At 42.8% G+C, this 21,566-nt stretch overlaps 2 protein-coding genes across 2 annotated transcripts; both read left to right on the forward strand.

The window, feature by feature from the left end:
* The first annotated feature begins 626 nt into the window (after positions 1–626).
* LOC309703616 (P2Y purinoceptor 14-like) lies at positions 627–7,828 on the forward strand. The gene is made up of 4 exons (XM_082528539.1): positions 627–674; positions 6,159–6,273; positions 6,399–6,658; positions 6,817–7,828. The coding sequence occupies exons 2-4, from the start codon at positions 6,169–6,171 to the stop codon at positions 7,427–7,429; spliced, it is 978 nt and encodes a 325-aa protein (XP_082384665.1). The 5' UTR covers positions 627–674; positions 6,159–6,168; the 3' UTR covers positions 7,430–7,828.
* A 3,672-nt stretch (positions 7,829–11,500) lies between these two features.
* LOC309703603 (P2Y purinoceptor 14-like) lies at positions 11,501–18,531 on the forward strand. The gene is made up of 4 exons (XM_082528521.1): positions 11,501–11,560; positions 16,696–16,810; positions 16,916–17,175; positions 17,589–18,531. Exons 2-4 carry the CDS (start codon positions 16,706–16,708, stop codon positions 18,232–18,234), a joined length of 1,011 nt encoding a protein of 336 aa, XP_082384647.1. The 5' UTR covers positions 11,501–11,560; positions 16,696–16,705; the 3' UTR covers positions 18,235–18,531.
* Positions 18,532–21,566: the final 3,035 nt, after the last annotated feature.

The raw sequence follows: 21,566 nt of genomic DNA on the forward strand, positions 1-21,566 counted from the left end.
GAACACACTCTCACAGTCTGTTTTTAAAACCTAAAGAGAATTATGGATTTGATCAACTGGTCTCTGAATGCTATTGACACCCTTTTCTCAACGAGAAGTCTGGGCTTGGGAGAGCCCGAGTGCCCTGGAGGGACTTTCCCTGCCGGATACACGATGGACGGGTGGCAGAAACGGAGGGTTGTGTGCCTGGCGGGACTGTCCATCGAGGACACTGAAGATATCTACCTATTCGGAACCATGATAACAGGGTTCTTGCTGATCTGAGCTGGCTTGGCCCTGGCTTATCGGAGAATTAAGACAGCGGAACCGGCTGTTCAAACCCCCCCCACCCCCCAAGGCTGCCTGCAAATCTCTTTTTTCTTTTACTACATCTTATTAATATTTTGCTCTTACTATTTTTTCCATTTATTTTTTATTATTTTTATTTTATTTTCAAATGAAAACCTGAAACCTAGTAAAGTAACTGAGTCAAAGTTCAAAGAATAAGTGTAGCAAACACATATCTATCTCGGAAATAACTTGTGACAGTTTAACATTGACGAGAAACAGGAAATACGTCAATGGGGAGAGCAACAGTGTGGTCATTGTTTATTTCCTGATCTACAGTGATACCATCACACCACGAGAACGACTAAAGCAACTTTTCCTTCTCACAAAAAGCTACAAAATCAGAGGTGAGTCTTGTTCATTTTTCATCCTCAAATCTTTTGTAATTTTCGTGATACAACAGACACTGAATAAAACCACTTTTAACCAGTCTTGACTGAAAGGACAAAATATTAAGGTGGATTCTGTGAGTGAGCATTAAGTTAATCTGAATACATGCTGACAGATGTCTTACTGGCTGAGGCCCATGGTGTCCTGGCATCAGGTGAACTGATGAAAAACCTTGTGCTCAAACATGATGATATATTTGAAAATATACTGTGATTAGCACATCATTATATTCAGAAAATATTATCAGGAAGGCGTCAAATACCTTTTTCTAAGCATTATATTCAGCAGCAAGACTGTACGGTGCATTACATAGAAAACATCATTAGACAACTTTTGTTGTGAAATTAATTTAATTGAACTCAAGAAAACACTCAGTAGGTTATTCAAAATTGCTGTCTACATAGCTTTTCAAAGCATACAACCTGTTTATCGGAACTAATCAGCAAGCTATGTGTGACTTTTCTGTGCGCCAATGTCAGTGATAGCAAACAGGAAATGCATCAGAGTTCATAGTAGCGCTGCAGTCACAGTGTGTTTTCTGATTTAAATTGATACCATAAAACCACAAAGACATAACGACTGAAGACACTTTTCATGCTCTCAGAAAAGTACAGAGAGATACTTCAAATACAGGTGAGTCCAGCTGGTTTCTCAGATTTACAGAAAAACACGCAAACTGACTGTGTGTGTTGTAACACATCCCGCATGATGTCACTCAGCAATCAAATCATTTTATTCAGAGCAACTGTGAGAGGAGACAAGATGTAGAAGTCCAAATTATTAATTCAGAAAAATATGGAGAAATAAAAAGTTAAAGATTGTTTGCAATGTAGAATATAGTGAAGGAGGACCGCATGCAGGGGTTAACACTGCACAAAAAGAAGGTTCTGGGTTCAAATCCAGTCTCATGTATTCATCAGGGGTAGGCAACCTTTCTGATGACGAGTGCCATTTAAAATTTCCTCAGAAGTCAATGTGCCATATGACTGCATTAGCAATAAATTTTCTTTGTCCTGGTCGTTGTGTTCTTAGGCAAGACACTTTACCCTACCGCCTGCTGGTGCTGGCCAGAGGGGCCGATGGCGCGATATGGCAGCCTCGCTTCTGTCAGTCTGTGGCTACAACTGCAGCTTGCCTCCACCAGTGTGTGAATGTGAGAGTGAATGAATAGTGTATTTGTAAAGCGCTTTGAGTGCCTTGAAAAGCGCTATATAAATGCAATCCATTATTATTATTATTATTATTAAATTTAATAACGCTCTATGTTAACAGTTACACACTATATAGAACCACTTCATAGAATTATATTTGTTCGCAGATGTTGGCAGCTATCAGCGAATAGTTATCAGCTATTTTGAAACAAAAAAAAAGACACTTTTTATCCATAACAAGAACTCCATAAGTGCAAATGGATTGTACAACAGAAAATGCAAATGCTATTTATGGTCTCCTCACAACAATGATAAGAAAAATAAACTAGGCCAATATGGCATGTCTGTTAATACAGAGACACACATGCTAATATGATCTCTGGTCTCCCACTCAGAGACACAGGTCTCCGAGCGTCCAGCATTCAGACGGCTACCTGAGGACACTCATGTGAGAGAAAATCTGCTCACACAGATATTTAGAGCCAAATCCTGTCAATAAGGCCTCTGCAATGTTCTGAAGACAGTTAAACTTGTCAGGTAGTGATGTCCAGCAGGTGAAAATGCAGCTCCATGAACACACACAGCTGTGGATTCCAGCTGCTTCGATGTTACATTAACTGGTATTAACTCAGCCAGTTAATGTGAGACAAATCAAGCTGCTTACTAAAGATCTCTGGTTTGATCAGAAAATAAAACATTGGTCCATACACCTGAAAGTCCCAAAAATACATTGTGTCTCGAGTCTACGGATGTATCCGTGTATCTCCATGGTGCTGATGCTGTGCTGAGCGGAAAGCTCCTGAAGCTTTTGAAGTGTCGGAATGTGGAAAGCTAATAACGTCCCTCTTACCAGTAGGCTAAGTTATTTTTAGCCAATTATAAGTTGAATCTGGTAGTTGGGGTTGTTAACTAAGATACTGTCATTAAGAAGCGGCACAACTAATGTGTCTATGCGAGCTAATTTGCAATGTGCACCGCTGGCGCGGCCATTTACTTTTTAATGCACCCTCTCAGATTAATTCACTGCGTGTTGTGCCCAGGGCTGGACTGGGACACAAAATCGGCCCGGGCAATCGGACCGGCCCACCAGGTATTAAAGCCATAAAGCCTTTGAATGAAAACAGATGCTGTTGTGACAGTGATGTACAGTCTTGTTGTTATATGTATGTTTTCTATACATTTTTTGTCAGATAAAACCTTTGGTTGTAATATTCAGATAATTATTTAATAAAAGCGAGATATTTTAAATGAGAATAAGAAAGTATTTCTTTGTGCCCCCCTCTCCCTGTTAATGCCCCACCTTCCCTCCTTGGCTAAACTTTGCTAGACACGCCCCTGCACAGTTACCAGCTGTCAGCTACATAGAAAAGGATCCTGGTGTTATTTGTCTCTCAGAAACAGTTCATAACTTCCCTTCAACTCATTCATGTCACCTAAAAGGTAAACCTGTTTCTCCATCACCTGTTCAGCTCTGATGATTCAGTAAGGACATCTCCTGGTTTCATCTTCATGTTTCCTTCTCACCAGATAACCAAACCGATATCATGACCAGCAGCTTTTACAGCTGTGGCTCCAGCAAACATCAACTGATACTAGAAAGTAATATTAAATAAATTCTTACAATGATCCTGATGATCCTCTAATCGCCTGAGCCAAGGTATGGGTCCCGATCAGCCAGAGTTTCGGGTGAGTTCATTGTGAAACCTGGCCCCACCTTATCATGCGAATTCCTGAGGTCAGATGGCCCAGGATGTGAGTGGGCTCTCTGTCCAAAATGTGAACATTGGCATCCTCGAAAGAGTGTCCTTTATCCTTAAGATGCAGATGGACTGCTGAGTCTTGTCCTGTGGAGGTGGCTCTTCTGTGTTGTGCCATGCGCTTGTGAAGTGGCTGTTTGGTCTCTCCAATGTAGAGGTCTGGGCATTCCTCGCTGCACTGTACAGCATACACCACATTATTAAGTTTGTGTTTTGGCATTTTGTCTTTCGGGTGAACCAGTTTCTGTCTGAGCGTGTTGCTGGGTCTGAAATGCACCGGGATGTCATGCTTGGAGAAAACTCTCCTGAGTTTTTCTGATACACCGGCTACATAGGGGATGACAATGTTGTTGCGTCTGTCCTTCTTATCCTCCCTCGCTGTTGTCTGGTCTTCTTTTCTGTGCCTCTTTGCTGACTTTAAGAACGCCCATTTAGGATAGCCGCACGTTTTGAGTGCTTCCTTTACATGTGTGTGTTCCTTCTGTTTTCCTTCAGGCTTAGAGGGAACATCCCTCTAAGCCTGAAGGAAAAAAGAAGGAACATGTAGGTGGAAAAATGCACCACTTAGACCAATCAAAAAATGATATGGCAACATGACATTTGGTTGTTTAGGAAAAGGGGGACATTTTAGGAGTGATGGAGAAAGAGAGTGAGAGAGAGAAAGAGCGAGTTTTGAGATATGAGAGATTTGTGACATTTAGCGTGTTTGGGGTGTGTAGTTAATGTGTTGTCTTGTTTAGTTAGTGTGTAGTGTTGTGGGTAGTTTTGTGTTGTGTGTCAGAACAATGAGGCGACTGCTGTCTCCAGGTAGAAACAGGAGTGATACACCTGCTGCTGTCAGACCTGCAGGTATCAGGCTGTGATGTTTCCTTTATGTTCTCCTAAAATAGTTTGAAATGGTTATTTAAAAAGGGGTAAAAGGTAAATGGATGCAAATAACTTTGTTGTTTGCAAAACTTGTGCATAGGATTTTAAAATCGACAATTTATTTTTGCATTTAAAGTTTTGAAATATGATTTATTAAACATGTTTGTGGTTGTTACAGTAAAATTGTAACTTTTTTTGTTTTTTGTTTTTTGTCTGATTTTAGATCAATTGTGTTAATACAGTATGTCAAAATGAAAACATAACTGTAAATTCAGACACGTGAGGTTGTGCTGAAATGAATGATACCAAACAAGGCAAAGTAAATAGTTTTTAAAGGTGAAATATGGAGGGAAAATCAAAAGTAGTTAAAAAATGGCCAATTATACCCTGGGCCCGAGAGGGTTAAATCAAATCAAATCAAATCAAAATTTATTTATATAGCACATTTTTAAGACCGAAGTACACCAAAGTGCTTTCCATTAAAATCGCAGTACAAATAAAATCACAATAAAATATAAATTACAAATATATAAAATATAAGATAATTACATAATCTAAATACAGAGCCAGATGTAAATTACCCTAAACATTTTTTTTAAAGTAATGCAATAGTTACTTTCCATCCATCCATCCATCCATCTTCATCCGCTTTGTCCGAGGCCGGGTCGCGGGGGCAGCAGCCTAAGCAAAGAGGCCCAGACCTCCCTCTCCCCAGCCACCTCCTCCAGCTTATCCGGGGGAACACCAAGGCGTTCCCAGGCCAGCCGAGAGATATAATCTCTCCAGCGTGTCCTGGGTCTGCCCCGGGGCCTCCTCCCGGTGGGACATGCCTGGAACACCTCACCCAGGAGGCGCCCAGGGGGCATCCTTGTCAGATGCCCGAACCACCTCAGCTGGCTCCTTTCGATGTGGAGCAGCAGCTGCTCTACTCTGAGCCCCTCCCGGATGGCCGAACTTCTCACCCTATCTCTAAGGGAGAGGCCAGCCACCCTTCGGAGGAAGCTCATTTCTGCCGCTTGTATCCGCGATCTCGTTCTTTCGGTCAGTCTTGGCAGCCGGGGGTCAGTCCGCCAGGGCCTCCGCTCCTGGCCGCCACCCGGCACACAACGCACCCGACCCCTATGGCGCCTCCTGCGGGTAGTGGGCCTGCGGGAGGATGGGCCCATGTCTCCTCTTCGGGCTGTGCCCGGCCGGACCCCATGGACTAAGGCCCGGCCACCAGACGCTCGCCCTCGGGCACCCTCCCCGGGCCTGGCTCCAGGGCGAGGCCCCGGTAACCCTATCCCGGGCAGGGTAAACTGTTCCCTCGGTGTCCTTTTCATAAGGGTCTTATGAATCGCTCTTTGTCTGGTCCCTCACCCAGGGCCAGTTACTTTCCAAGTAAGTAATTACTTTTAGAATCTTGTAACTCAGTTATAATGAATTACTTTTTAAAAGTAACTTGCCCAACACTGATCATGAGTGACTCCAAGGTTTCTTACTGGGGGTCAAAATTACTGTCTCAAAGACACATGTAGTTGATCTCAACACAATGTTTAAAATTGGTTTGACTTTGATTTATCTCGAACTAAGGGACCATGAAGGTTGATCCTTTCAAAGATTAAACTAGCATTTATAAACAGTTTGTTGCAAAGAGGTAGATCTCTGAAGTAGGTTTATTTTTCAGATCTGGAAGCATGGTTGACCCAAAATATGAGACTTCACCTTCCAACCAGACCTGTGATGCTGTCGACACATCTGCCAGCACTTTCTTTATGGTGGTCTACAGTCTGCTGTTTGTGGTAAGTGTCAAATCTTCAGACTGTGCTCTGTTATACACTGGTTGAAGTTTTCATAAACTGTTCATGTTGAGTCTGAAGGTGCATGTACCAAAGTCTTCTTTCCATCATCTCTGTGTCATGTTCAGGTGGGTCTACCTCTCAATGGCTTCGTCATAAAGTTCTACTGTTGTCAAGCTCAGCAGCAGGCATCGAGCAGCTTGAAGGTCTTCCTGAAAAACCTGACAGCTGCCGACTTTCTGCTCTGTCTCTCTCTGCCACTGCGCATCGGCCACTATAATAGCGGATCTATAATAATTTGGCAGCTCTACTGCAGCTTTGGAGCCTCTGCCTTCTACCTCAACATGTGTGCCAGCATCATATTCATGGGGTACATCGCTGCCAACAGGTAAGAAACTTTTACTGATTTCAGACTGCAGTTCATGATGGTGTTGTTGACTGCAAACCATGCACTCCTGATGAAAGCATGAATGATTTCTGAAGGTGTGACAGCACTGTGACTGATCAGTGAAGTTGTCTACTCCCCTCCTTCCTCTTCTTTCTCAGGTATCTGAAGATTGTTCATCCTTCACGAACTCGTGTCCTGCAGACAGTACGGACTGCCCGCATCATCTCGATGATCACCTGGACTTTTCTTGTGACTACAGGAATTATTTTCATTATCCTGTTTTTCATCACTCATAAATCTCTGCCTTCTAGTATCAGCCGCTGTGTTCTCATCTTTAGTCCACTGGTCACTGTGTCCTTCAAAATCATTCAGGCTTTGTGTGTCGTTACTTTCCTCGTGGTCTTCATATCCTTGGTCTTCTTCTACTACAGCACCTCCCGCAGGGTGTTGCAGGCACAGCAGAGGCAGCTGGCCTCCTCTGGCTCCGAGAAGCTCTTGAAGTCTCGCAGGAACATGTTGGTGCTGGTCAGCATCTTCTGTGTTTGTTTTGTCCCGTTTTACCTGGTTCGACTACCCTCAGTTTTTCTGTGGAGCAGCTGCTCTGTAGGTCCAGTGTTGTACTACCTGCAGGAGGTGACCACCATGGTTGCAACTTTCAATGTCTGTCTGGATCCTCTTGTTTACTTTTTCCTCTGTAAGACTTTTCATGCTCAGGTGAGAATGGCATTCAGGGGGACCAACATCCAACAAGCAAATGAGGAGAGTGAGTAGCAGCTGGACATTAAGGAGGATAGATAAGATGGCGGTGAACATCATATGATTAAAGATCAACTTGACTGGATAGCCCTAGTATGAAGATTTGACATCCAGTGAGGGTCCTGATTTGTCTTCTGTGAGATGAGCAGTTTAGAAGTCTGTTTGACCTGCTCCCCTCAGGCAGGAGGCTCCGGTCCATTCGCACCAGAACCTCTCGCCATAAGAACAGTTTCTTCCCCTCTGCTGTTGGACACATGAACAATAACCATATGACTGTACCCGCCACTAACACATGACCCTACGCTGTGTCACTGCATCATTCCATGTTTGGCACTGATCACCACCTGCACTCATGTATATATCTTTCTACGTAGCACTCTTAATTCTTATTCTCATGTATATATCTCATGTATATCTCATGCACATATCTTTCCACGTAGCACTTTTAATTCTTATCCCTACTTTTATTTTATTTTATTTTATTTCCATGTCTATTTAAGTGCTATTTATGACACTATGTTTGCACTGAAGCACCACAGCAATTTCCTAATGTTGTAAACCTGCTCAACATTTGGCAATAAACCCCATTCTGATTCTGATTCTGATTCTGATTCAGCTGTGTTGGAGTAGGGATGCATCTAAAAGCTGCAGGACAGTATGGGCTCAAAATGTGGACATAAATATTTTGTACTTGTAAATCAGGATTTGTATGTGTTAAAAAAATTTGTGTGTGTGTAAAAAAAAGTTCAAGTTCAAAAAAAGCGCCCCTTCGACAGCCAAACCCATCTGTTCTCTGATTGGATTGTTACATTTGTGATTGACATGACATTGACCAATCAGATGAAAGGAAGAAAAATAGGGTCAAAATTTGTACTTCTAACTTGCAGGGGTTTGTTTTGGCTAAGTACACACACAAATCTTTTTACGCACGCACAAATTTTTTTACACATACAAATCTTTTTTACGCACACACAAATTTTTTTTACACATACAAATCCTGATTTACAAGTACAAAATATTTATGACCACATTTTGAGCCCATACAGGACTAGGGATGGGTACCGGTGTCTGGTGCCATGATGGCACCGGTTCTGACATAAACGGTAGTAACCAGACCGAAAAGCAGCGCACATTTCGGTGCTTTATTTCGGTGCTTTTTTTTCCTGAGCTGTGATACACTTCTAGCCAATCATTTTACGTTTCCGAGGATAGTAGGCGGGTCCGGGTACGTACGTTCTTTTATGCAGAGCTACAGATTAAAAATGCCCAAGGCGAAGCGGTCAAAAGTCTGGCTGTACTTCACAGCAAAATATGCAAACTCAGCAGCCTGCAACAAGTGCTTTAAGCTGATACTGTGATACTGTCAAAGGAGGTAACACCTCGAATCCGATGAAACACCGAGAAATGCGCCATATTTGATGGCAGCAGCAGCCGTTCTTCTCTGCGTGAGTAGCTTAATGTTGTTCGTGTGTAATTTACGTTGAGTAGGCTAACCACGTTATTACATTAATGCATGTAAGGTGAACTAGCAAACATCATCATAGCTACACAGTGTTGGGGAGTAACGGAATACATGTACCGCCGTTACGTATTTAAAATACAAAATATGAGTAACTGTATTCCGTTACAGTTACCGTTTAAAAAGGTGGTATTTAGAATACAGTTACTTTGTTGAAATAACTGGATTACACGGCGGTACTTTCCTGTTTCATATTGTCGCAGGTCAGGACTGTTTCGATTTTGTTTGACAGCTACATTCTGTAGTTCCAGGCGGCAGCGTTGCGGTTGCCATGGTTACAGGGGGACGCTCTGCGTGTTTCCTGGGTGAGAGGCCTTTTTGTTGTTGTGCTAAGCTAATAGGCAGAATGCTACAGGCATAGCCCTAAAGAATGTAGCCTCATGGGCAGTGTAGTCCGTGCTGCAGGGAGAATGGACTGCCATACTCGTTATGTGTCTGTGAGCGCAAGGTGGAAGAAAAAGGAGAGTCGAAAAGTACGAGTTGTCATCGAGCAAAAACGGGAGCTGGAAGCATGTAAATATAATAATAACCACTGCAGCCAAGAAGAGAGCCTGATGAGCCCAGTTGTAAGTAAGCTATTAAGACTCGACTTTACGCTGTGTTTGTGTTTTCCTCCGAAACAATAAGTTCTGTTGGAGCCTTTCAACGCTTCTCTCTGTCTCTCGCAAGCAGAGTTGACCCAGACAACAAAGTAAAGCCATTTTTCGGCTACAAGCCCAACAAGGAACCCGTATTAGTCAGAGGTCCCTTTAATACGGTTCGGAGCCGCGGACCTTCAGTAATAGTAATAAATCACACAGCAATAGTACATTCACGTAGTTGTAAAATGCATGATAATATATTAAGTAATCCAAAGTATTCAGAATACATTACTCTCATTGAGTAACGTAACGGAATACGTTACAGAATACATTTTAGGGCATGTATTCTGTATTCTGTAATGGAATACATTTCAAAAGTAACCTTCCCAACACTGTAGCTACATGCGGCTGTCTTCTTGTTTGATGGCAGATACTCCCTTCACCCTGGCCAAAAAGGCTAAAATGACCAAAGAAAAACTGGGAAACAGCTAAACATGAGAGGTTTTTGGACAAAGTTTGTTTTTTTTCCATTGTTTAAGCACTGCTTCCAGCTAAGAGTGATGCCATATATGCCCCATAGCTGCAGAAAAGGCTAACATTGTTATCTTTTTACAAAAAACCAGCTGAATATGAGAGGTTTTTGAACCAATTTTGTGTTCTCCATTCTTTAAGCACCGGTTTGAGCACCGTTTGAGCACCGGCACCATTTCAAAAGTACCGATTTGGCACCGGTATCGGATAAAACCTAAACGATACCCATCCCTATACAGGACAGTAGCTCTCAAGGACTGGAGCTGGAGACTGTTGGGATTAATTTTTATCTGTAAGGCTAATATCTCATAATTTGCATCACATACAGTATTTGTATTTTATTCTTTACTGCACACAGTATATTGTAGAGCAGTTGTGCCCACTCTGATACAAGCAGACACAACACTTTCTCACAACTCCCTCACAGGAATGTGGCTTCAATCATGAATCTGCTGTTATGATATGCACTTTGTCCACTTCTTTAACTCTACAGGCCTGACTGGAGGGCAAGAGGTGGTTGCCATGGTAATGGGAGCGTTGCTAGCAGAAGGTTAAATCTCTATATAAGAAGATGCCCAGAAAGCTGCAGAAGAAGAAACGTGAGCATGTATCAGACCTAAGACACCTTCAACTGATTCCACCAATCATGCTAACATTCTGTTTCTGTGACCCGCAATACAGTTACAATACAGAAGGTCCCTGGTGCTGTGTAACAGTAATTTTAAATTGTAACAATTTGATAATGATTCGTGAAAACGTTTAATTGGAGGAAATTAGTCTTCTCTCATGAAAAAAAACCTAACAAGATTCCTGTTTTATACATTTTAAATATAAAAATCAGTTGATGCATATTTTAGACACTGATATCTATAAATGTTTTTTTTTCTGAATTAATGGATTTGGATGAGGAGGGGAAATGGTCGTTGGTTAATGATGGGAAATGGTTTTCTCCAGTGCGTTCATAGTTTTTGGATCAGCATTCAAGGCAGCTGTGGCTCACGAAGCAGAGTGTGTCATCTACCAATCAAAAGGTCAGTGGTTTGATCCTTATTGATCCACATTGTACACTGGAGTTTCTTTAAAAACTGAACCCAGATTTACATCAGCCTCATTGCATCCATTGGCCAGCACCATCAATCGATTGACCTTTGAGCTGAGGAAATATTTGAGTTGTTCAGAAAGTCTTGGGATCCATGACACTTGTTTCAGATGCAATCTGAATTGGCTTCAGGTGCTGTCTCATGTTAGCTGTAGTGATGAAGAGGTGAAGGACATTAGTAAAAAATCAATCAGTGTCAATAAAGTGAGTCAGTGCTAAAATAAGAAGTGTAGCAGCAGCTGATCAGAGAATGACTCGACTCTTTTGGACACGTGTCGTGTCAGTTTAACAGACAAAGAGGAAATAGGCCAGTGTCCAGGGCAGCAGTGATGTCACTGTGCATTTCCTTAGTTACAGTGGTACCATCACACTGAGAACGGCTGAAGCAACTTTTCCTCCTCGCAGCAGAACCAGAGGTGAGTCCTGATGGTGTCTGATTCTCACATTTAATACTGACAGAAAAACTAAATAAGATCATTTTAAACCAGTCCTGATTTAAGGAACAAAAGTAATTGGGTTAGTGTTTTGGAAGCTAATCTGGACATACGATTACAAGTCTCTTATTGACTAAGGTTCGTGGTGTCCTGGTGCCAGATGCATGGACAAACAACCTTACGCTCAAACATGATAATGTTGTTTAGAACATACTGTGACTAACACATCATTATATTTAGAAAAAAATCAGGAAGGGGTCAAATACTTTTTCAGCACAATATAAAACCTGTTTAACACAAGTTATCAGCAAGTCAGGTTACAAGAGACGATCGATCATTGTGTGTTTTCTGATTTACAGTGATGCCATTAAACCACCAAGGCTTTATGACTTACAAAAATTTTAATTCTAACTAACTTTTAACAACTAATCAGGAAGTTACGTGTCTGAGTTTTCTGTGCAGCAGTTTCAGTGGTCATAAACAGGAAAGACAACAGGGTTGAGGTTAGAGCTGCGCTGTGTCTTTTATCAGAATCAGAATCAGAAAGGGTTTTATTGCCAAATGTTGAGTGGGTTTACAACATTAGGAAATTGCTGCGGTGCTTCAGTGCAAACATACTGTTATAAATTACACTTAAATAGACATGAAAATAAAAATAAGAATAAGAATTAAAAGTGCTAATAAGAATTAAAAGTGCTAAGTAGATAGATAGATAGATAGATAGATAGATAGATAGATATGTACATGATATATACATGAGTGCAGGTGGTGATCAGTGCCAAACATGGAATGATGCAGTGACACAGCGTAGGGTCATGTGTTAGTGGCGGGGACAGTCATATGGTTATTGTTCATGTGTCCAACAGCAGAGGGGAAGAAACTGTTCTTATGGCGAGAGGTTCTGGTGCGAATGGACCGGAGCCTCCTGCCTGAGGGGAGCAGGTCAAACAGACTGTGTCCAGGGTGAGAAGGGTCAGCTGAGATCCGAGCTGCACGCCGCAATGTCCTGGAGGTGTACAGGTCCTGCAGAGATGGGAGTCTGCAGCCAATCACCTTCTCAGCAGAGCGCACAACACGCTGCAGTCTCTGTTTGTCCCTGATAGTGGCTCCAGCGTACCACACGGTGATGGAGGAGGTGAGGATGGACTCGATGATTGCAGTGTAGAATTGCATCATCGTCCGTGTTGGCAGGTTGAATTTCTTCAGCTGCCTCAGGAAGTACATCCTCTGCTGGGCTTTCTTAATGACGGAGGTGATGGTGGGCTCCCACTTCAGGTCCTGGGTGATGGTGGTACCCAGGAAGCGGAATGAGTCCACAGAGGTGATGGGGGTGTCAGTCAGGATGATGGGGGGGAGTGGAGTTGTGTGCTTCCTGAAGTCCACAATAATCTCCACTGTCTTCTGGGCATTCAGCACCAGGTTGTTGTGGCTGCACCAGGACACCAGACGTTCAACCTCCCTCCTGTAGGCAGACTCATCCCCGTCCGAGATGAGTTCAATAACGGTAGTGTCATCTGCAAACTTGATTAGCTTGACAGACTGGTGGGTGGTGCAGCAGTTGGTGTACAGGGAGAAGAGCAGAGGAGAAAGAACACAGCCCTGAGGGGAGCCGGTGCTGATGGTCCGGGAGTCCGAGACATTCTTTCCCAGCCTCACATGCTGCTTCCTGTCTGTCAGGAAGTCAGTGATCCACCGGCAGATGGGATCAGGCACATTCATCTGGGAAAGCTTGCCTCGGAGATGGTCTGGAAGGATGGTGTTGAAGGCAGAGCTGAAGTCCACAAACAGGATCCTGGCGTAGGTCCCTGGGGAGTCCAGATGCTGCAGGATGAAGTGTAGGGCCATGTTGATGGCGTCATCTACAGACCTGTTGGCTCTGTATGCAAACTGCAGGGGGTCCAGGAGGGGGGCCGTGAGGGTCTTGAGATGGGAGAGAACTAGGCGCTCAAATGACTTCATGACCACAGATGTCAGAGCCACGGGTCTGTAGTCATTTAGTCCAGTGATCCTAGGTTTCTTGGGGACAGGGATTATGGTAGAGGACTTGAAGCAGGCAGGCACATGACATGCCTGCAGTGAGGAGTTGAAGATGCCAGAAAACACTGGGGCCAGCTCGTTTGCACAGTGTCTGAGGGTGGCAGGAGACACACCGTCTGGGCCTGGAGCTTTCCGAGCATTCAGATTCTTAAACTGCTTCCTCACATCTGCTTCATGAATATGAAGAGTTGTGGTCGGAGGAGGTGGTGTGAAATCCTCTTTTGTGTGGGGTGAGGAGGGGGGTGTTGTAGGTGAACAGTTTGAAGGTGGTGATGGCTCTATGGAGGGGGGAGAGGTGGGGGAATTAGTGTCCAAAGTGTCTCTATTGTTGGGGCCGTTGGAGGTGTGAAGGCTGCCTGATGGCTCGTCAAAACGGCAGTAGAAGTCGTTAAGGGTGTTGGCTAAGAGCAAGTCATCAGTGGAGTGGGGGGTTTTAGGCTTGTAGTTGGTGATATTCCTAAAACCTTTCCACACAGAGGCCGAGTCATTCTCTGAGATCTGCTGCTGCATCTTCTCAGAGTGCTGATGTTTAGCAATGTCCACTTCTTTAGTGAACCTGTACTTGGCCTCTCTGTAGCAGTCCCTGTCTCCGCTTCTGAACGCCTTTCTCTTTTCCAGCCACAGCTTTTTGAGTTTAGGGGTGAACCAGGGTTTGTCATTGTTATAACTCACCCTGGTGCGTGATGGCACAATGCTGTCCTCACAGAAGTGGATATAGGAGGTGACAGTGTCCGTAAACTCGTCCAAGCTGTTAGAAGCAGCCTTCATTGTGTCCCAGCCTGTAGACTCCAAACACGTGCGAAGCTCCTCCACAGCCTCGTTGCTCCACAGTTTTTTGGTCCTCACGACAGGTTTGGAGAGCTTCAGCCTCTGTCTGTACGCGGGGATTAGGTGGATCATGACGTGGTCAGAAAGTCCGAGTGAAGCGCGGGGCACCGCACGATAGGCCCCGCTGATCGTGCTGTAACAGTGGTCTAATGTCCTCTCCTCTCTGGTCGGGCATTTAATATACTGCTTGTATTTGGGAAGCTCATGGCTCAGATTGGCTTTGTTAAAGTCCCCAAGAGCAATAATGAGAGAGTCCGGGAATGTCCGCTCCATGTGGAGAATCTGCTCCGCGAGTGCGCACTGAGCTGCCTGCGCATCCGCATCTGGCGGGATGTAAACAGCGGCCAGGATGAATGAAGCAAACTCCCGCGGAGAATAAAACGGTTTGCAGTGAATAAAAAGGTATTCCAGAGAGGAAGAGCAGTGCTGAGCAATCATTGTTACGTCTGTGCACCAGCCACTATTGATGTAGAAGCAGACACCTCCACCTTTGGTCTTACCAGAGAGAGAGGCCTGCCGGTCCGCGCGCAGCAGATGAAAGCCCTCCAGCTTGAGCGCGCTGTCCGGGATGTCCTCACAGAGCCACGACTCCGTAAAACATAAGACACAGGAGGAGGCAAAGTCTCTGTTCATGCTTCTCATCAGGGCCAGTTCGTCTATCTTATTCCTGAGTGAGCGTACGTTGGAAAGGAAGATCCCAGGAAGAGCAGTTCACAGTCCGCGTTTCCTCAGACGCACGAGTGCACCGGCTCGCTTACCTCTCTTTCGGCGTCTCACTTTCCTGATCAGAGTCTGCAGTAAATCTGCCGCAGATGCGACAAATATTGGAAGTAAATCCCCAGGTGTTGTAGTCCTGTAGTTAAGAAGCTCTTCTCTGGTGTAAGAATATCCAGAGGAGTGCCCAGACACAGAAGTTATGCACAAAGACAAGACAGAAGTAATGCACTGAAGCACCAGGGCATCCATACGCGGCGCCATCTTGGATATGGTTTACAATTTAACCTGGAAGACATAACAACAGAAGTAACTTTTCATCATCACAAAAAACTGCAGGTCCAGCTGGATTCTCAGACTCACATCTTTTGTGCTTCTGCTGATTTTAAAAAATGACAATTATCATTTTTAATAGTTCCTGACATGTGGAGCAAAAACAATCAATGATTAATAACACAGCTGAGTTCAGCGTTCAAGAGATGTCAATCCAGCATCATGATAAAAAATACTTTTAGTTAACTGAGCATGCAACCTCAAAGTTCATCTGTTCCAAGTAATTAGTTTCTCTCTGGTCCCAGTGTGTACCCTCTCGTTTCCCACCCTCTCGTTATCCTGCCTGTATTTAAGTTAAGTGTTTCTAGTTTCTATTTTTTTTAGCTTTGTATGTTTGTGCTTTAGCGTTCAGTATTAGAGTAATTAAAGCTGCCTCTTTTAGTTCACTCCCTTTGTTTCCAAGTCCTGCTATTGGGGCCTAGCTCTGCCTGCCACACAGTCATCGTGATAATTTCAATGTCAAAGTCAATTTTACTTATATTGCACATTTCATTCTTTAAAGGAATTAAAACAGCAAAACAAAACATTGAAATATATAAACTTGCAGGCAATTCGAGTAAATTCCTTTAACTTGATATCCAAGCTCATTGGAGTCCAGGAGGCCTGCCATGACTGCCCTTCACCGTCAGGCCTGGTGTCAGTACCATGTGCACTGGAACGTGAACATATAGAGAAACGTTATGTTCAGCGATGAGTCCAGGTTCTGCCTACAGCTCACTGCTTCAGCTTGTGCTTAATGGATTGTCATAAGATTCATGAGAGTGTTGACTTATCTTTACTAATGAATGCTTCCTTCCACAACTAAGGTACTAATGTACAGAATGTGTGTAGGTGCATGTGTGTCTGTGCGTTTCCAGCCATACCATACATAGACATACGACCTTTCAATGAACTTAACGTGTGTGTATGAGCTATGCTCAAAAAGCAGAAGCATCTTGCTAAACTATAAAAACAGAAACTTGCAATTGATCATATCTGAAATGAACATTTAAAGGTGTGAAATCTCGCATTTTAATAGAACAGAACAGTCTGGTTTAAAGCTATTGTATGCTTCCTTCCACAACTGCAGACTGTAACCTGTAGCACAATATCTAAAATTGTTCCAACATTAATTTAACAAAACAAATTAAGAGTGAATCATTTTAAAAAATGAACCTATAAATTCAGTTTAAAAGACTGTTTTTTTAAAGTGTTTTTTTTTCCAGCACCAGAAACATGGTTCACCCCAAAAATGAAACACTGTCTTTGGACCAGAACTGTGGTAATGTCGACACATCAGCCAACCCCTTCTTTATGCTGGTCTACAGTCTGGTGTTTCTGGTAAGTTTCAAATAATCAGATTGTGGTTTTTTTTAAGGAACTGGTTTAAGGTTCTCTGTGCATCTACAAACGTCCTGTTCTCTCGTCCTCTCTGTGTCTCTACAGGTGGGTTTACCCCTCAATGGCTTCATCATGAAGTTTTACTGTTGTCGGGCTCGGCAGCAGGCATCCAGCAGCTTGATGGTCTACCTGAAGAACCTGACAGCTGCTGACTTCATGCTCTGCCTCTCTCTGCCACTGCGCATCGCCCACTACATCAGCAGCTCTGCCATGGTTCAGCTGCTTCACTGCACAGTTGGAGCTTCTGCTTTTTTCCTCAACATGTACGCCAGCATCATATTTATGGCGTACATCGCTGCCAATAGGTAAGAAACCTTTAACGTTAAATTAGAGGGGCCTCTAATTTAACCTTTTCTTGGCTTATGAAGCTTATAATTTGTTTGAAGTAATGGCTTCCTATTTAATCGCTGTGGAGGTCCAGAGGTTGAAAGCTACCAGGGCTTTAAACTGACCCCTGCTTTTCCTTTGGTGAAGATGAGGGCAAAGAGAAAAAGAAAGAAGAGAAGAGACAAAGAAAAAAAAAAGAGAGAAAAAAAGGGAAAAAAGAAAGAAAAAGAAACCTTTAACGTAAAAACTAGATTAAGTGGTTAAGTACACACCCTGTGCTCCTGACAAAAGCATGAATGTACCTTTTTCTGGCTCAGCATTTACTTTTGCAGTTTTGGCACTGTTGTGATTAGTGAAGTTGTATTCTGCCTCCTTCCTCTTCTGTCTGCAGGTATCGGAAAATCGTACATCCTTCAGGAACTGTACGAACAGTACGAACTGCAAGAATCATCTCTGTCATCACCTGGGTTATTCTCCTGGCTCCAACAATCACTTTTATCAGCTTTTTTATCAGCTCCAAGGAACCTTTGACCTCTAATTACTGTGTTGATTCCTTTAGTTCATCAGTCAGCCTGCTGTACAAAATCCTCCACACCTTCTCTGCAATCATTGTCCTCTTAGTCTTCATATGCCTGGTCTTCTTCTACTACAGCATCTCCCGCAAGGTGTTGCAGGCACAGCAGAGGCAGCTGGCCTCCTCTGGCTCTGAGAAGCTGGTGAAGTCTCGCAGGAACATGTTGGTGCTGGTCAGCATCTTCTGCGTTTGCTTTGTCCCCTATCACCTGGTTCGTCTTCCCTTTGTGTTTCTTTCGAACAGCTGCTCTGTGGGTCGAGTTTTGTACTACCTGCAGGAGGCGGCCGCCATGGTGTCAGTTTTCAACGTCTGTCTGGACCCTGTTGTTTACTTTTTCCTCTGTAAGACTTTTCGAGCTCAGGTGAGAAAGGCGTCCAGGAGGACCAACATCCAACAAGCAAATGAGGAGAGCGAGAGCAGCAGGGAGCAGCTGGACATCACTACATCAACACCAGTGATGTAAGGCAACGTACAGCATTTTATAAAATGACGAGATTTGCTTTTGTTTTGAGAGTCCGATTAGTGAAACCAGTATCATGGATCCCCGTCCTCATGAACCGCAGGACTTCTTCTGTGCTCAGATATCAACATGAGGCTGAACTCAGCACAAACACACAGGTGTCAGTGTTGCTAGCATTTAGCTTTAGCATGAATGAAGTGAACCAGTGTGTGGGCAGATTCAAAGAAAAAATGCATATTAAATATCTGTCTCTGGAAACAGTTTTTAACATTCACACGTATCCAGATGAGCTTTTTATCTCTCGGCAGTAATCTGTACATTTGATAATAAAAATCTTAAACTCTAAAAGGCTTGGAAATGAATTTACTGCTTTTGCTTATAAAGAAAATATCTAAGATTTCCAGGCTGGTTTGCTTCTTTACTGTTTTTCAACACAGATGTTTTCACATGTTTGTTCGGCACTGGAGCTAAAAAATAAGTAAATAAATAATGTTTTAATGTTTTGTTTGGTTGTTTCAAACAATTAGTGATGGGATTTCCGGCTGTTTTTAGAGAGCCGGCACTTTCGGCTCCGAACCGGCGTTAACTGAACTTTCTTAACAGAGCTACCTAGATCACTTAAATTACTCAATTGAAAGCATGTGTGTATTGTTTGTGTATTTATACACAAACACTCATATACATTCAAATAATTTTAAAAAAAAAAGTTCATTTACTTGTTACTACCACACACCAAACCCGGTCGTTGGTACTTCCTGGCTTGTGTAGCCACTAAGTAACAAAAGCTCAACACTGCCCCTAGCATCCTGGAGCACTTCTGTTGTGTTTTGTACGTGTTTTGAAGTTTGTATGTGCTCTGTCTCTAGGGGCCACCATAAATATACTTTTATTTATTCACTCCACATAAAATGTAATAAATAAATCATATAATACTAAAACCAACTAGTCACATTTCAACTTTTAACTATTTAAATTTTCAGCTTTTTTCTTTTAAGGAAATTTTAAGTGAAACAACACAAAACACTGCAAACCACAACACAATTAAATATAAATTAAAATATGAAAACAAAAAGAACATGCACATTCTCTGTCATATGGGCCTGCATGAATAAACTTTCTGAATCCTTTATCATCTGCAACTGAAAATAGTTGTGGATGATTACTATACCTTTCTAATGTGACGTTGTTGTCCCTGGCTCTTTCTCTCTCCCTCCCGCTCTGTTCCTGTGCTACTGCGAGTGTAACTACCGCCCCTCCCCCCTCTGCCCAGCGTAAAGCACAAGGCTCGCATGCGGAGTGAAGCGGGAAAAAAGTGCAAGAGAGGGTGAGAGAAAGGAAAAAAGAAAACCCAACGGCTCGCAATAAGGAGCCGGCTCGTGTCGTTCACTTCAAAGAGCCGGCTCTAAAAGCCATTTCGTTTGCGACCGACACATCACTACAAACAATTATATGTTGTTCCTCACTGGTCAAGCTGCCCCTTTTTTGACTCCCACACTGATGCTTTTCTCTGCAGTTTGCACCATTTGTGAGACTAACAGTCTCACTTCCAGGTGCCTATTGTTGTAATTTGGTAATGTATAGATAAACCTGAACTGAAACTTCTGCTGTGCAGCTTACTAAGAGGTCCTCTCACGGCAGTGTGCAGTCACACACAAGAACAACTTAAATGACATTACAATTGTTGCACATTACTCTAAAATCATGAGACTGACTTTAAGATCACAACCTCATTGAAAACATAAGTATTATTGTCCCCGAAAATAGCTCTAATATATTAAGAGAATACAGCAAATGAGAACACAGGATGGCCAAAAAATGTCCTTTAATATGAGATCTTCTTGTTTTATTGGAGCAGTAACGTGACAAAGAATAAGTGCACCTAAGAACAAGTATCACTGCTATGGAGTTTTTCATGTTTTACATACAGACTCAAGACTTTTTTATTTAAACACTGGTGACAACACATGTTTAATTTTCCATCAAACATTTCTTTCAGTCGTCTGCGTTTATCAGTGCTATGTGTGACTCATTTTTATTCAATAACCACAAAGTACAAAAATGCAAGATTAAACATTTTATTATAGATAAAAAGATAATTAATTACACATTCATACAATGAACAAGGTTTCTATAAAAATTACACACAGTGTAAGAAAAACATTATAAAAGTTTCATCAAAATATGAAATGCTTTCATATGATTAACGATTTTCTTAAAGATCATGTTCTTTGATGATCACATTACATGTGCCACATTTTAAAAGTATAATATACTTAGAAAAGTGTTCACAAAAGAGCGATGTTTTAAGTGGAAGAAAAAGCATGGATGTGATGAGGGGACCAGAAACACTGGATCACAGGGCAGCTGGTACGGATTTGCGGATTTTTCTAGTGTCTGCAGAGCTGGTGGTTTCAAAAACTGCAGTCTTCACTCATCAGAAGGCCGTAAATTTGGCTGCTTGGTCAGATCAAAACCGTCCCCCAGGCTCTCAGTGGAGCCTGTGTCTCTTAAATGACTTTATAGAGTCTGGGAGGAGTTCGAGATCGTGGCCGGGGGTCATCCTGTGAGTCAGAGAAATTGTCATATTACACACTCTGGCTGCTGTGTGAAGACACAGTTTAACTTTTCTCTGGGATCCTTCTGAGTGTGTGATAGTCTCACGCTCAGGTTGCACATTTGTAAATCTAACTTTCCTTTTTATCTAAATTTTCCTTTTTTGAATTAAACAAATGTAAATAAAATGTAATAAAGCTTTCCATCCGGGCATGCAGCCTCCAGCTCTCCCCATCCTCAATGTTACAAAAGCACAGGTTTTACTAAGAACAACCTTTTGTACTAATAAGATGGAAGAAATCTCCTTCAGCATTCACAAAGTGGACTATTTCTCTCGCCTGATTGTGTTTTAGGGAAAAAGCAGCTAATAGATAGTTAATGGGTTTTGTATTCGTTGTTGGTTTATCCTCAGGATTTTCTGTGAGTCTGTTGTGGTCAGTGCAATCCTCCATGCTGTTGCATGCTGGGAGGAGGGTCAGGTCGAGGGTCACAGATGTCAACAGACTGAATGAACTCATCTGCGAGGCCAGCAATGTTGTGCGGATGGAGCTGGACTCAGTTAGGGTGGTGTCTGAGAGGCAGATGTTGTCCAAGATAAGGACAATGGTGGATAATACTTTACCGGAAGTACTCCTAGAGGTGAGAAACGTGACTAATTGAATCCAGACGCTTGACGAATTGCATCTGGTGTGAAAAAAGATTTATGTTTGTCCAGAGAGGGAGGGGGTCGTTGCTGGGGGGGCATGGTTGAGGAGAGTTCAGCAGATTTTGTGATGAGTCAG

The sequence above is a fragment of the Aulonocara stuartgranti genome (assembly GCF_965226115.1).
Source record: "Aulonocara stuartgranti genome assembly, chromosome: 3".
Lineage (NCBI taxonomy): Eukaryota > Metazoa > Chordata > Actinopteri > Cichliformes > Cichlidae > Aulonocara > Aulonocara stuartgranti.

Bases quoted from the DNA above. Each gene is read 5' to 3' on its own strand.
- LOC309703616 (XM_082528539.1), top strand. From the start codon at position 6,169: ATGGTTGACCCAAAATATGAGACTTCACCTTCCAACCAGACCTGTGAT. The intron at 6,274-6,398 runs GTAAGTGTCAAA...TGTCATGTTCAG, and splicing joins TCTACAGTCTGCTGTTTGTG to GTGGGTCTACCTCTCAATGG. The intron at 6,659-6,816 runs GTAAGAAACTTT...CTTCTTTCTCAG, and splicing joins GGGTACATCGCTGCCAACAG to GTATCTGAAGATTGTTCATC.
- LOC309703603 (XM_082528521.1), top strand. From the start codon at position 16,706: ATGGTTCACCCCAAAAATGAAACACTGTCTTTGGACCAGAACTGTGGT. The intron at 16,811-16,915 runs GTAAGTTTCAAA...GTGTCTCTACAG, and splicing joins TCTACAGTCTGGTGTTTCTG to GTGGGTTTACCCCTCAATGG. The intron at 17,176-17,588 runs GTAAGAAACCTT...TTCTGTCTGCAG, and splicing joins GCGTACATCGCTGCCAATAG to GTATCGGAAAATCGTACATC.